The sequence below is a fragment of the Gekko japonicus genome, unplaced genomic scaffold (genome assembly GCF_001447785.1).
Source record: "Gekko japonicus isolate JY-2015 unplaced genomic scaffold, Gekko_japonicus_V1.1 scaffold647, whole genome shotgun sequence".
Taxonomy (NCBI): Eukaryota; Metazoa; Chordata; class Lepidosauria; order Squamata; family Gekkonidae; genus Gekko; species Gekko japonicus.
The window spans coordinates 13762-28378 of NW_015167072.1; the positions used below are offsets into that span (position 1 = coordinate 13762).

Consider the following 14617-nt stretch of genomic DNA (forward strand, 5'->3'; position numbering starts at 1 on the left):
CCAGGTAGCGGCCACTGCCAGGGCAGCCTTTTATTATCTTCGGCTGGTGCGGCAGTTGGTCCCCTTCCTTAGCCGCAGCGATCTGGCCACAGTGATCCATACGACGGTCACCTCGAGGCTAGACTACTGTAACACTCTCTACATGGGGCAGCCTTTGTTGCAAATTCGGAGGCTGCAGCTGGTGCAGAATGCGGGGCCAGGTTGTTGGTTGGTGCCCCTAAATGGGAACACATCCAACCTATGCTGGAGGCGCTGCACTGGCTGCCTATAGTGTACTGGATTCGCTTCAAAGTGCTGGTGCTTACCTTTAAAGCCCTACATGGCCAGGGTCCGGCATACCTGAGGGACCGCCTTTCCCCATATAGGCCCCAAAGAGCACTTCAGTCGGGGTCACAACATTGTTTAGTGACCCCGGGTCCTAAAGAGGCTAGGCTAGCTACCACTAGGGCCAGGTCCTTTTCGGTGGCGGCTCCTACCTGGTGGAATGAGCTCCCGGAGGAGATCAGGGCTCTGCGGAACCTTTTACAGTTCTGTAGGGCCTGTAAGATGGAGCTCTTCCACCAGGCTTTTGAGTAGGAGCCGCCGCCGCCACTACCACCACCGTGTAACTGCGGAGTAGGACTGCCAGGTTGGGCCGAGGGAGTAATTGGAACATCGCGGCCCATGGCGTCCCCCCCCTCTGACCTTCTGACCTCCTCCTGATATGCAATGGGGAGTGTATAGTTTTAGTCTTTCATGTATCCTGTTAGTTGTGAATTTTTAGCTTCAGTTGTTTTAATCTGTTTGTTTTTATTGCACTTTGTGCCTTGTAAGCCACCCTGAGCCTGCGTGCGGGGAGGGCGGGATAAAAATGGAATGAAATAAATAAATAAAATCAGCCTGTGCTGAAAGCGCTGCACTGGCTGCCAGTAGCATACCAGATTCACTTCAAAGTGCTGGTTCTTAACTTTAAAGCCCTTTATGGCCAGGGCCCAGCCTACCTGAGGGACCGCCTTTCTCCATATGTTCCCCCAAGGGCACTACGGTCGGGGAGTCATCATCTCCTGGAAATTCCAGGCCCCAGGGATGTTAAATTTGCGGTGACCAGAGCCAGGGCATTTTTGGTGGCGGCTCCTACCTGGTGGAAGGAGCTCCCGGAGGAGATCCTGGCCCTGCGGGATCTTTCTCAGTTCCACAGGGCCTGCAAGACGGAGCTCTTCCGCCAGGCCTTTGAGTAGGAGCCGCAGCCACTAGTACTCCATCATTGCTACCTATGCACCGTCGCACCATCATCACGACTATCTGGTCCCTTTGGGGGGGCGAGGTGCCCCTGCACGAAGTGGATGATAGATTTTGGTAAAGCTACCATTAGGTTTAAGATCTACCCATCTTGTGTCTAAATTTGTTGTTGTATTTTACTGTTTTCTATTATGTGTTTTTATTGTTTTAATTTTGGCACATTGTGCCCTTGTTAGCCACCATGTGCTTCAGGGGTAGGGCGGGATACAAATCTAAGGATAAATAAATAAAAAATAAAACCTGTTTATCCACCAAGGGTACCCTCAAGCTCTTAACTTGATGAGCTTAAACTCATCAAAGTCTGGTAGATTAACACCAGCCATGCTTGGCCTTCCCAACCAGCATCACCTTTTTCCTGTCTCGATTATAAGCCTTACCATGTAATGTGTGGTACAATACAGATATGTATGTATGCTTCACATACAATAGTAAGCATACACCATATATATTTCACTGCCCACAAACACATATATGCAATGGATATGTATGTAGGTAATGTGAAAAACAATCTTAAATGCAGTGCATCACAAACCAGAGTTTGGCACTTGCCAGGCTAATAAACAAAACAGGTTAGATTTAACAGCTCCTCTTCCTCCCACTGCCATGCCAAGGGAAAGGCACTGTGGCTCATGTAACAGGGGGTCTATGATTTCCCCTAAATTCAGAGGTGATGTCAGCTTATGATTCTCTAGATCCTGTTTGGAAAATTATCTTCACCAGGCAAGATATTTTTCAGGAGAAAATAATTCATACACAGAATTCATCCTTTGCAATCTTGTAGTTTCCAGCGAATATACCTGCAGAGTCTAGACCAGGACATGGTTCTGGATTGGCTGCAAAGAAAACAAATACCACCACCACCCCCCAACAGGAGGACCAGTGTTTTTCCCTGCTAGACTTTACATGTCTCTTCTCTTCTCTCTCTGATTCATAAACAAGCAATGATTCAGCAGAAAGGCTTTAGGGCAGAAAGTACTTTGAGCCAACCTGGGGAACAGAAGCTGTATTCTCTTCAGAGTGTCAGCTGGACAGGACTCTAAGACTTCTGAGATGGAAAGGGTCAGTATTGAATCATGTTGAAAACACACAAGACTTCTAAATACAGCATGCTTCTTTTCTCATGACAGCAGGGCATTAGGCAATATGCAACGGGTAGCAAAGAAATAATCTTAATGAGGGTACCTAGCAAACGTTGTTATGTTCACACAGGATCCTATTTTTTTTAAACTGCCCCCAAAGGGGCAGGGTTTTATTACATTTTCCACATAACATACACCAACAATCATAACATATAAATACATACGTACATATACATATGTACTAACGTACAAAAAGATACATGGAGGTTATTTTCAATTTTACCAATATTTATACTGATGCCTATTCCACCTTAATAGCAATTTCTCATGAACTGTGTAAACAACTTTTCTGTCTCTATCATCCTAACAGGTATATATTTCATTTAGTAAACTCTGTCTGTCTCTTGCAAGCTTGCCTACATATGTTTATCATACCAATTATAGAATCGTGACCAAGTATTCTGGAATGTCGAATCTGTTGCGCCTTTTATCAATAAAGTCAGTTTATCCAATTCCACAGCCTCCATGATTTTATTTACTAGTTCTCGTTTTGTTGGTATCTCCGGTAATTTCCAATATTTTGCATAGAGAATTCTTACAGCAGTAGTTAAAAAAACAATCAAATAGCGATCATCCTTGTTAGAATTATCAGGTAGAATATTCAACAACAAAGTCTCTGGTGTAAATGGTTCTACCATCCCTAGTACCTTTTGCAAGATTTCGTGTACCATTACCCAATATTTCTTAGATCTTTCACAATTCCACCACATGTGGTAAAATGAGCCAACCTTATTTTCACATTTCCAACACTTATTCAAACATTTCGGGTCAATTTTAGCTAACCTTTCAGGTGTTACATACTATCTATAAAACATTTTATATATGTTTTCTTTATACGGAATAGCTTTCGTAATCCTAATATTTTTCTTCCATATTTGATCCCACTGCTCTAATTTAACACAGGATCCTATTCTGATGCACATTGTCTCAAAGGACAGAGGAAAATGGAGGTGGATGCTGAGAAATGCAGCTGCTGTTTCCTTGAACAGACTACAGGAAGGAGGCTTCCTGGCCTGGAATTTAATTGTCTGTCAAATAAAGTGCCCTATGTTCTCTGACCTTGGGTATGAACTCACTTTCTACTCAGGTTTTCAGTCTGCTGCAATGCCAGTTTCAAGGCACCTTTTGACCCAAGACACCATACATTAGTATGCTAATGCTCATGAGATGCAGTGGCCACATGACGAAAGTTTCTTACTTAATGCAAATAGCTTGAAATTTCCAAGTATACCTACTTGGTCTTATGAGATGAGGAGAGTAGATGCAATTTCTGTACTTAAACTTTTCTGGGAGGAGATAGCACCTTGCTATATGCATTTCCATCCAGTTTTCAAATTCAGCCAGAAATGAATTTCATCATTTGAGTTCAAATGAAACCCATGAGAATATGGGTTCACACTGACATGACCTTAACTGAAGTGGCATGGGTGAACTATTATAATCATCACTATTTGGGGGATGAAATTATAGAGTGGTGAATCCCCTAATCAGATAATTACAGGTGGAAACTCCACTGATGATAAGAATTTCATTCTCGGCCTTTTATTACATTTGCCCTCCATAAAATACTCTGTAATATAAAAACAGACCAACATTAAATACTTCTCTATTTCAGAGGGTGAAAGAATGTGAGTAGGTTGTAGACCCAGTAGATGTAATTACTCCCCTGCCACACGGGGGGAAATTGATGCGGCCAAAAGAGACACGTAGCGGCGGGATCAGATAGATCCCCTGAGCCGCCGTGCAGTTGCTCCCTGGCACGATCAGATGCCGGGAGGGGAAGCCACTGAAGGGAGGACGAGGCAGCCGGCTGCGCATGTGTGCGCATGCGCAGTTCAGCCAGGAGCTTCGATTGCTCCTGATGGCGGGCGCACCGGCGATCCCACGGCCGTGCTTGCTATGGCGTTTCAGGTAAGTCCTGCTCTTTTGCAGGTTCTTTTTTGCACCGAATTTCCGGCCTGAAGAGACGGATCGGGGACGGGTGTGTGCCGATTCCCAGATGTTGTGGTGAGATCGCGCCCGTTTGCTGCGCCCCCGATCCTTCCCTCTTCCGGGCCAAAATCTCCCGCGTGACCGGGGCCTTAGAGTTACCAACCACAGGGTGGGGCCTGGAGATCTCCTGGAATTACACCTGATCTACAGAGGTAAATTCTGCTAAGGAAATGACTACTTTGGAGAGTAGACTGTATGGAATTATAACCCACTAAGATCCTTCCCTTCTTCAACCTTTGCGTCCCCCAGACTCCACCTCCAATTTTCCAGGCATTTCCCTCCCAGAATTGGAAACCCTGGGTGCAAAGAGAATTTCTTCTGTGCAAGCCAACCTAAATGAACTGGGTATGGCACAGAAATTATAATAACAAAAAGATAATCAAACCAAAAGGAGGGAGGAAACCCTTCTTTTAGGTTGAGAGCATAATCAGAAATAATTTGGGATTTTCTTTTCTAATTTGGAATTTTATTCTTGATTTCTCAAGAGTAGTTTAGATTAATGAAACAAAAGAAGTTGAAATTAGGGAAGTACGTTCAGATATATCTGGTCCAAATATATACCTGAAAAATACCTTATTGATATTCTCCAGTTATATTTGGGTCTCTGGATGGCATCCGGGATAGCAGGAAGTGGGTCCCCAAAATATTCAGGAATAACCAGAAATATTGGGAGCCAGCATTTTAAGGCTTCCAGGAAGTTTTTTTCTTTATTTCTCCAGGTGTCTGTGTCTTCTCAGGGCTTGCTATCAGCTTCCCATGTTGGTGTTGATTCTCTCCTTTGAAATGGTTTTGCAACACTGTATTCTTTGTATGAGTTGCTTTGTGTAGGGTTTGCTTTTTGAAAAGGATTCTTGGGTTCAATACTGCCTCTGATTCTCAAGTTTGAGTTTACATTTGTTGGGCTTGCAACAGTGGTCCCATTTGGTTTGGCTTGGAGGATTCTCTGGCTTGACGTTGGGTTGGACTCTTAGGTTGCACATTTGTTGTGTTAGACTCGCCACATTGTCCTGCGGTTCTGCCAGGATTTCCTGGTTCTGCATTGGTTCTTTGAGTCCATTGGTTCTGTCTGCTTTGAGAGGCTTTTTGCTTTGCTTGCTCTTGTGTCTTTGGCTATTCTTTGCTCTCTGGAGAAAGGATGGAATTTCCCACCCACCCTCCATAGCAAGCAACAGAGGATGGCTGGGGGCACTTTGTTCAGGAGCCAACAAGAGGTCCAATTCACTTGAAACATGGGGGTTATTTAAAGGACAGTCTGGAGGAAGCAAGAGTGCCACAATCATCTCCTTGATCAGGCTACTATCTTTATAAGACTGCAATACAGCTAGGGTTTGTCTTGCTCGGAAGTAACCCTATTTACTTCAAGAACCACTATTTTATGCCTGACAAACTGACATTCCAGCACCAAATCAAATTTGAAGCTGAACAGTCAGTTGGATGACTATTGTCCCATGGTCCACTGCTCCCATCTACCACTGATTTTGTAGTTCCACACTCTGTTTCCCCCACTGTCTCAAATGGGAATGTTTTACATGGAGAAAACAAGGTGAATCTGCTTGCTTAATATCTCTTGCAAGTGAAAATTCTACTGACTGTAACAACAACATGTGGGTGAAGAACCTTCTCATAACATAATCATTTCCATTTTTTCTACTTTGCCTTCTCCAGAATGCATATTGTTCAGAGAGCTTCCGTAACTGACCATTAGTAAAAGCCGCATTAATACATAAGAATGGCTGTGGTCACATGCACACTAAATAATCCACTTTCCAGTTGGAAAGGGCACTGAAAGTAGATTCAAAGTGGATTATTTAGTGTGTGTGACTGCAGCCAACGACACAGCACTGGTCCTCTGGCTTTTTCTCATAGACATTCCCATAATAATCAGAGGATCCCATACAAGTTCAGGGTGCATTGTACCAATAGGTTGTGCACATATTTAGAGGAGCTTCCTGTTCCAGGTCACTAAAAAGCCACCTCCTTTCACGAACAGTTAAGGCAGCATTAATACATAAGCAGAGCTTTTTATTTGGTGGGGGAGGCGCAGAAATCATGGCTCAACAGAGCTTTGAACAGCTACTTAGTGCAGACCCTATGTAGTATGAAATTAACCTGATACGAACAGACTTTCAGAGCCACATTTGCAGGTGACAGCCATTATATGTGTTTGTATAGGCGTCCTTCATAAGTGAACCCTCTACATGTGTACATTGTACTCAGGAATACATTACTCAGTGCCCTGAGCCCTTAATAATTCATTCCATTTAATGAAGGTACAAACTGTCGTACAGTCTTTATTTCATTCATCCTCACCATAATCCTTATGGGACTGATTCAATGGATTTAGTAAGCTGATCATGACCATGCGGCAGACTTCAAGGCAAAACAGAGATTTCAACCAGGCCTTTCCTTATGGAAACCCAACATTCTACCCATTCCACCATTTTGCCCTTCGGCATTATTTGATTTCTGTATTCCTCTTCTAAAGAAAAGTTTTTTGTTGCATTTTTGGTTGATGATTAACTACAGTTACCATTAAGGCATCAGCTCTTCTTAACTTTGACCTTAGGGCCAAACTACATGAGAAGGTGCACCTGGAAAGTGATTTGGCTGCAGAAAGCTGCCACAGAAGGTCCAATATGGATTAGGACATGGCACCAGGGAAAGGGAAGACTAACTCTTTGCCTCTGCACCATTTCACCAATGGAAAATGTTGTGCGTGGTTCCATTCAGCTACTGTGTGTGTGTGTGTGTGCACAGTCAAGGTACTTGTCTTTTTTTCCTACCAGAGCTTAAAGCTGCCTGGGCCAGAAGGGCTAATGGAGAATGTGTCCCTGTGTATGAAAACCTATGGCAGAGTGAGGAGGCAATACAACATCTGGGAGCATAACTGCTAAAAGCTCTCTCTGCACAAAGGGTGCAGCATGACTGCAGAGTGACTCATAGGTGAAGAATGTCAACAGGCAGGCAGCCCAGTACCAGATGCACAGGCATGTGGTCTTGCAGTCGCACACAGTTTCATTGTGCCCTTTCTCCAGTCACCTTTTGTTCTACACAGGCAATTTGCAGACACAATTCAAATCCTCCCTGCTCCTCTTCTCCTCAAAGGGAAGATCCCTGGCATGGCTCTAGAGATGCAGGCCCTTTTAGAAACACATCAGGAGCCAGTACACTTAATGCTAAAATGCACATTGTACACAAGTGTGTAATGTTAGCCCAAAACCCCCCCATGAGAAACACTGCTCTAGCAGAGTGCAATTGGAAAAGGGATAAAATAGGAAGGTGTGCCCATGTTGATGCCATTTTTCTTACTTCAGTCCCTGCAGTGGCCATTTTCCTCCTCCACTGGAGGGCTTTTAACCCCCTCCCCCCAGTAATAGCTATATTCCTTAAATGTTTAAGTTGCCCTTTCAGAGTGCTTGTAAAAACAGAACTCTTCAGAAGAGGTTTTGGCTCCTTAACATGACAGTTCTGTTCTGTGGGTGCACTAAAAGACAGAAATTCCATTGAATTATATTTTAAGTGTTTTTCGGTTGGTTGTTTTAATTCTATTGTTTTTTTAATTATACTATCTTATATTGATTTTGTTGTTACCCACCTTGGGTCCCACCTATCTGAAAGAACAGCAGGCTTATAAGTATTTAGATAAAAATATAATATTTTAAATAAAACAAACTAAAGTTAATAAAACAATGGCAGCAGAAAATTAATAAATACAACTCATAAAACAGCTGCAAAATAGACCCACACAATGATGAGCAGTGAAACCATAAAAAGCATAGATAACAACATGTCACTGGCTGCACAGAATTTAACCCCCCCCAAACATTAAAAGACCCTCTGCTACAAAGACAACCTTCATACACCAAAGACTTATAAAATGCATTCTGCTTCTTGCTTTTATTCCTTGCCTCACCCCAAACCCCATTCCTCATTACCCCTTCTCCATCCCTTCTCTGCTTACTTCAGCCCCATTCAGCTTAGTCATCTACATACCAGCAGGTACCACAGGATGGCAGTGGAGGAGAAGGGGTGGACCAGGCAAGTCTTATGAACATCACTACAGTGCCTCCTTCAGTTACACAGTAACAGCTGGTTTGTGCTTCTAAAGAATGCTAGATATTACAATGTAGGTGCATCATATGATATCAGCAGTGCTAGGCCTCCTGTTTCCCTATACATGTCAATACAAAACATGCACAGAAGCTCTCATTTCAGTTACTACTTAGTGGTAGCAGGTCAGTGCATTTCACAACAGTGTATCAGCATAGTGTTAGTTCCATCCCCCAGTGTCTGATCTCTCCCACCCCAAATTAAGATCATACCTCCAAGCTTCTCACTCCAAACTGACAACATGTTGGTTATTCTGATTTCCAAGCTTACATAGAGGCTACTGTATAAAATGGTCTGTGTTGCCTTGAACGTTAGGGAGGGCGGAGGGGGAAGAGACAGAAAGGAAAAAAACCTCTCTAGCAAAAAATTGACTAACACCATCAAAAATGGCTATCACCAGAAGTGGAGAGAAACTGAAGACCCTTACAGTTAAAAAAGTGGATGACTGGGAAATCGACAAAGAGATCAATTCTCTAAATCAAGTGAAACTGTCGAACTAAGCAACGATACGACATTGAAACATTTGCTAAGAACCATTGATCTTTTGTTGATTACTGGAACCAAAGCAAGTATTCATTGCTTTCATAAACTTAATTCACCTATCTGACTGCTTTTTTAATGATTTATTCTATGGAAAGGACAACAGTCTTTGATTTAGCTAATTCTCAATATGGCCAATTCTATCTGCACTTAAATCCAAAGACTGGAGCCATGAACAGACAAGACAGATCTTTCTATAAACTTGAAAAGGCCCAAGGTTTGCAGAAAAATCTGAAACACAAATACAAACTTGTGGGGAGGGGACATTCCCTCACTTTCCTTCCTTCCTTCTCCCCCTTTCTCTGTCAAAGATCCCCCCTCCCTTTCTGGTGTCACTCCTTATCTATTAAACTTCCCCCCTTTATCCCTCACCCTCTCTCTCAGTCTCCCCCTCTTCCCCCCACTCCCTTTCCTAGCAATTCTCTTACCCCTCCTTTCTCCCCTCACCCCTTGTATATCATATCTTCCCCCTCTCTTACCCCACTCCTCAGATTATTTTCCCCTTCTCTTTCCTCCACCCGTTCTCAATCTGCTCCTTTCTTCCTTCCCCCATCTCCCTCTCTTCTTTCTCTCCCCCTCTCTAAGACAATCCCCTTATTTCTCTTTCTCTTCCCCTCCCTCAGACAATCCTCCTCCTTTCTCCCCCCCAGATAATCTCACCTCCCCTTTTCCCCTACCCGGGGAGCCACAGTGGCTGCTTTGGCTCCAGGCCACACCACCCATTGTTAAGCTTGGCAGCGGTGCCTGAGAGCCATTCCAAGCCCGGAGCAGCTCCCAGAGCCTACTGCCACCACTGCCAGGCCTGGAGAAGCTACTGGAGTCTGCTGCTGTAGCCGGGCCGGGAGTGATTCCTAGCCTCCAACACTGCAGCAGCCAAGAGTGACTCCTCCAGCTGGTCTCTTCATCAGCTGCAGCAGCCAGGCTCCTGAGCTCTGTCACAGCTGCCACCAGGCCACTGTGGCTCCTGGACTCCACAGCAAACACCAGCGGGCCTCTCCCTGGCACCCAACAGTAAATTGGGTAAGCATTTATTTTGGGGGGAATTTGTTTTTAACATTTCAGATTTTTTCTGCAACCTAGGGGGTCCCCCATGTTTACAGAAAAATCCATTTAGTGTCAGTGTGGCTCTGATCCATAGATATAGATATCCACAGATGGGGGCCAGACTTCACTATTAGATATAAAGATTTTTAAAATGCATGTGGTTTTTTGGTGGGGGGGTTAAAACCTTCCACAATAATAGAAGTAGCACCTGTAGCTTTAACACATGAATGCCCTCTCAGTGGCTGTTGTGGGGGGTTACCAGGCAACCACAACAGTCTTGTCTACCTTGAAGCCTTGGCTTCTGTCAATAAAAGGCAGGGGGAGAGAGCGGGGCCATTTCAAGGGTTGTTTTGGTATTTGAGGCAGGGACAAGCCTGGATATAACTACTGGGCAACTTCATACTACTCAAGTTACATGATTCACCCAGACCCAGCTACTTACTACTGTTCAAAGCAGCCACCCCTCAAAAGCCAGTGTGGTTAGAGTTTCAGACTAGAATCTGGGAGACCCAAGTTTTAATCACCACTCTGCCTTGGAACTAACTGGGTAAACGTGGGCAGTCACTGTCTCTCAGTCTATCCTACTTCACAGGTAAAAGGTGGGTTAAGTTGGTGGGTGAAAAGGAGAGAAGGACGCAGGGAAAGGTGAGGATATGGGAGTTGCCAAGAGGAAGGGAAGAGGAATATGGGGAGAGGAAAATTCAGGGGCAGTGAGGTGCCCCCCACAAGTCCTTGCTGGTTCCCCATCCACAAATGCATAGAGGCTGCCAGGGGGAGGGAGAGATGAAGACAGGGGGGCAGATAAAGGTAGGATGATGGGTGGGTAGAAGAGAAAGAACCAGGGAAAGGGAGAGGATATGGGAGATGCCAGGAGGGAAAAAAAAAGAGGAAATAGTGGGGAAGGAGATATAAGGAAAAATGAGATGCTCTCTGCACTTCTGTGCAAGTCTTCCATTTGCATTTATATAATTTCAATAAAATTCACATTGAATAGGAAAAAAGGAGCAGGAGATAAGAGGAAGGGAGGATAAACTTACGTGTCACAGCTTCTGTAGCTACAGAAAAGTCTCCCTCTGATTTTGCCTTGGAAGATGCTGTTCCATTCACTAAGGATTGATGGCATACTGAATGTTCTTGTGATGGGGTTTCTTCCTCCACGGTTGTGGACTGATTTTGAGAAGATGTAGGACGTTCTGGAATAGGTGGTGCTACCACTGAATTTGGCATGGTGGAAGGGCTTGTGTTTGCATCCCGACCTGAAAGAAATGAGAGGGTTCCAACATGAGCATTATTTTATCTTCAAGACAGCAGGCTTACTTGGCGCCAAAGGTTCTGGGGAAAATGCATCTTCAGGCCAGCCCCTCAAGCATAGGAAAGTAGTTAGAATGTTTTACTAGGCTCTTGTGAGACCCAGGTTTGAATCCCCATTCCACCATGAAGGTTCGCTGGGTAAACTTGGGCAGCCTACCTTACCTTACAGGGTTGCTTTTGTGAGGATATAATGGAAGAGGAGAGAGTGATTTTATAAGACCCTCTGGGCTCCCATTTGGGAGAAAAGCAGGGAATATCATTGAAACATTATAAGGGTTGCAAGTCCAGTACTGCCAACTGGCAAGTGACAGTCGGGGAGGGAGACATGTAAATTGTCATCCCTCCAACAGCACAATGTGATTTCCCATGCAAACCCAGAAGTGATGCCACCGGAAGATGATCTAAGAGTCTACTAAAACTCAGTGGTTTTGAGTTACTTCCAGGATCACATCAAAAATCACGTCATCCCCCCCATTGTCCCACTGCCACCCTAAGAAGTGGTGGCAGGGGACCAGGGCTGCAGGCTGGAGGAGACCTGGCGGCCCTAGAAATAGAGCTATTTTTAAAAAATAACTCGATACAGAATTGAAAGGGTTGGCAAAATAAGTTCCATTAACATCCCTTTTTTTACTGTCCTGATGGAATGGACCGAAGAATGGTTCAAACACGCATTAGTCATTGTGCAGGGAAAAGATGTGCATACAAGAGTATTCTAACAATATTAATGGATATGAAAGAAGAAAGCCATGGCTTCTGGAATTAATTAAGCAATGTACAGAGTACGACCTTGTGAATGCATCCACCTTCACCAGACAGTAAATAGTCTGCAGGCATGTTCACATGATTAAACTAATTTGAATTAAGCCCTTCCACCTTCCTGCAATTTGGCCTGAAAGTGAAGAGTTCTGAGTTGGCATCTTCTTCATATAAAAACCAGACATGTCAAGTATAAACAAAATAGAGTTAATCCTCAGTAATCTATTATTATTCACAAATTGGTATCATTTCTGCAATACATATAATCAAAGGCACAGAGGGAACGTTGACACAAAAAAGAGAAGCAACTCTACCTCTAAAACAGTGGTTCTCAACCTTTAATTCACTGCTGCCCTTCAACTTACACATGAATGCCCCACTCAATGTATTTATTAGAATACCATCTCTTACCCAACCATAGCTCAAGGCTGCTCATTAAAATGAAATACTGACTCATAGGTAACAGACAGTTAAAATTTTACCAAAAAAACCAACACCCACCCTGTGAAGATCTGAGGTGGCAAACTGGCTCATAAGAAGTTTTGAAAAGGGATGTTAAAGCAACACTCCATTTCTATAGGTATATTTAGGACTTAAGCATCTCAGATGTATATTCAATGAGACTCTTGTGACTGGTGGCCATCTGTCAACCATAATGTTAGGGATAATGCCTATTTGCTGGGTGCCACTTTTTAAAGCACCTGTCAGAGAAATCTAGGATCTTGCATTTTATCCTCAGGGTGAGATGAGCCATATAAAACAACTCTCCCTTGTTTGCAGTCAGAATCCATTGAAAGTAAGGAGAGAGGGCTGCCTAAAATCTCAAATGCCCTCCCAGCTTTGTAGATTATCTCCAGTGAGGAAGCATTGCTTTAAAGCTTCTACAAGCGTGACTGATAAATGGATGAAATGACAGGTGGCAATGTTTAAAGCCTGTTGTATCTACACAGTTGTCATTCTGCATTCAAATATAATGACTCAGTTTGTCCATTACAGGTGACTGGATGTGGACAGCATGGCAAAAAGATTCTAAAACCAGGAAGGCCTTCAATCATGATTTGGGTGCAAAGGGAGCCACAAATAGAGGTTTATTTGTGACACTTTAATGCAGTTTTGGCAGACACCTGATACTTGTGCATTGCAAATTACTTTTCATTTTTTTAATGTAAGGAGTTACGCTTTCATAGATTATTGACTTCAGGTTCAGTGCTTCTGTTCCCTGAAGTCCAAAGGTATGCAAGCTCTTTTAATCCACACAGGCCTTTGCTGCAGAACATGATGGGCAGTGACAAGCACAGCCTGTTGAGGGATGTTCTGGGGGAAAAGGCCCCAGATTTTCACTGGGACACTCCCTGGGAACACAATAGTGTACTGCATGGGGGGGAGGCCTCCAAGAGATCCCCTCTCTTCCCTTCTAGGACTTCAAAGACGGGTGGGGAGGAAGTGGGGGTACACCATTGGACTGTTGTGATATCACTTCTGATGAAAACCAGAAATGATGAGGTTTTTTTAAAAAAAATTCTCTTTATTGATTTTCCAAAAAAAAATTTTTTTTTAAGAAAAAGAAAAAAGAACAAAACAGAAATGGTTATTACAACAAAATGCTTCAGCACTTTTTCTTCAGTAGTATCCGTTCACATATTTCTCATAACTGGCATATCAAAGCCATACATCAATCCCTGGAATGTTTTCCTCACAATTACATAATATACTTCTTCAACAATAACCAGTTATTTTGTATTCTGTGTACATCAAGAAGAATAATCTGCCTGGGGAAATAGTGGTCAGATTCTCAAAGAGGCATGTGAAGGATTCCATCCTGAAAGCAACTACAGGAACACCCTTGAAAATCGGGGACAACATCATCAGGATACTAAAAGATATCCCATTTGAAATAAGGCAAAAGAGAAAGAAATATAAAGACTTAATCCTTTTTCTACAAACAAACAGCATTGCCTACAGATGGTTAATTCCAGAAGTCATCATTTTCAAAATACACGATAAAAAAGAAAAGATTGACTCTGTCCATAAAACATGAGAGTTCCTGGGAGTGCAGCTGGGAGAGACAGCGGAGGTCAAGAAGGAAGAAGATGACAGCAAATCCAGTGGCGACGAGGACTCTCTTTCCGATAAGGGGGCGGCTGCCCCCAAATGTGCATATAAATTGAGGATAAGAAAAGACAAGTGGAGGCCCACAAGAAACTTGTGGGATGGTTATCTCATTCGTCACACCTTTGCTTCCTCTCCTCACCCTCTACCTCTCTCACACTATTTCTCCCCTCTGCCCCCCTTTTCTTACTCTCTATTTCTCCTCCATGCATGTGACTTCCTCTCTCTTTCTGACCTGTCATCTTTCTCTTTGTTTTTCTGCCTCCCCACTTCATCACTCTTTCTCTCTTTTTCTGCCCCACCCCATCATTCTTTCTTTCTGCCCCCATCACCCTCCA

General features: G+C 43.6%; 1 protein-coding gene across 2 annotated transcripts in view; it reads right to left on the reverse strand.

Annotated features, from left to right (window-relative positions):
• Positions 1–14617, reverse strand: part of MDFI (MyoD family inhibitor) — a 65661-nt gene that overhangs the window by 8530 nt on the left and 42514 nt on the right. For both annotated transcript variants that reach the window (XM_015412704.1, XM_015412705.1), the window contains exon 3: positions 11141–11359. In XM_015412704.1, the coding sequence (XP_015268190.1) occupies positions 11141–11359 (219 nt within the window). The remainder of the gene's footprint in view (positions 1–11140; positions 11360–14617) is intronic.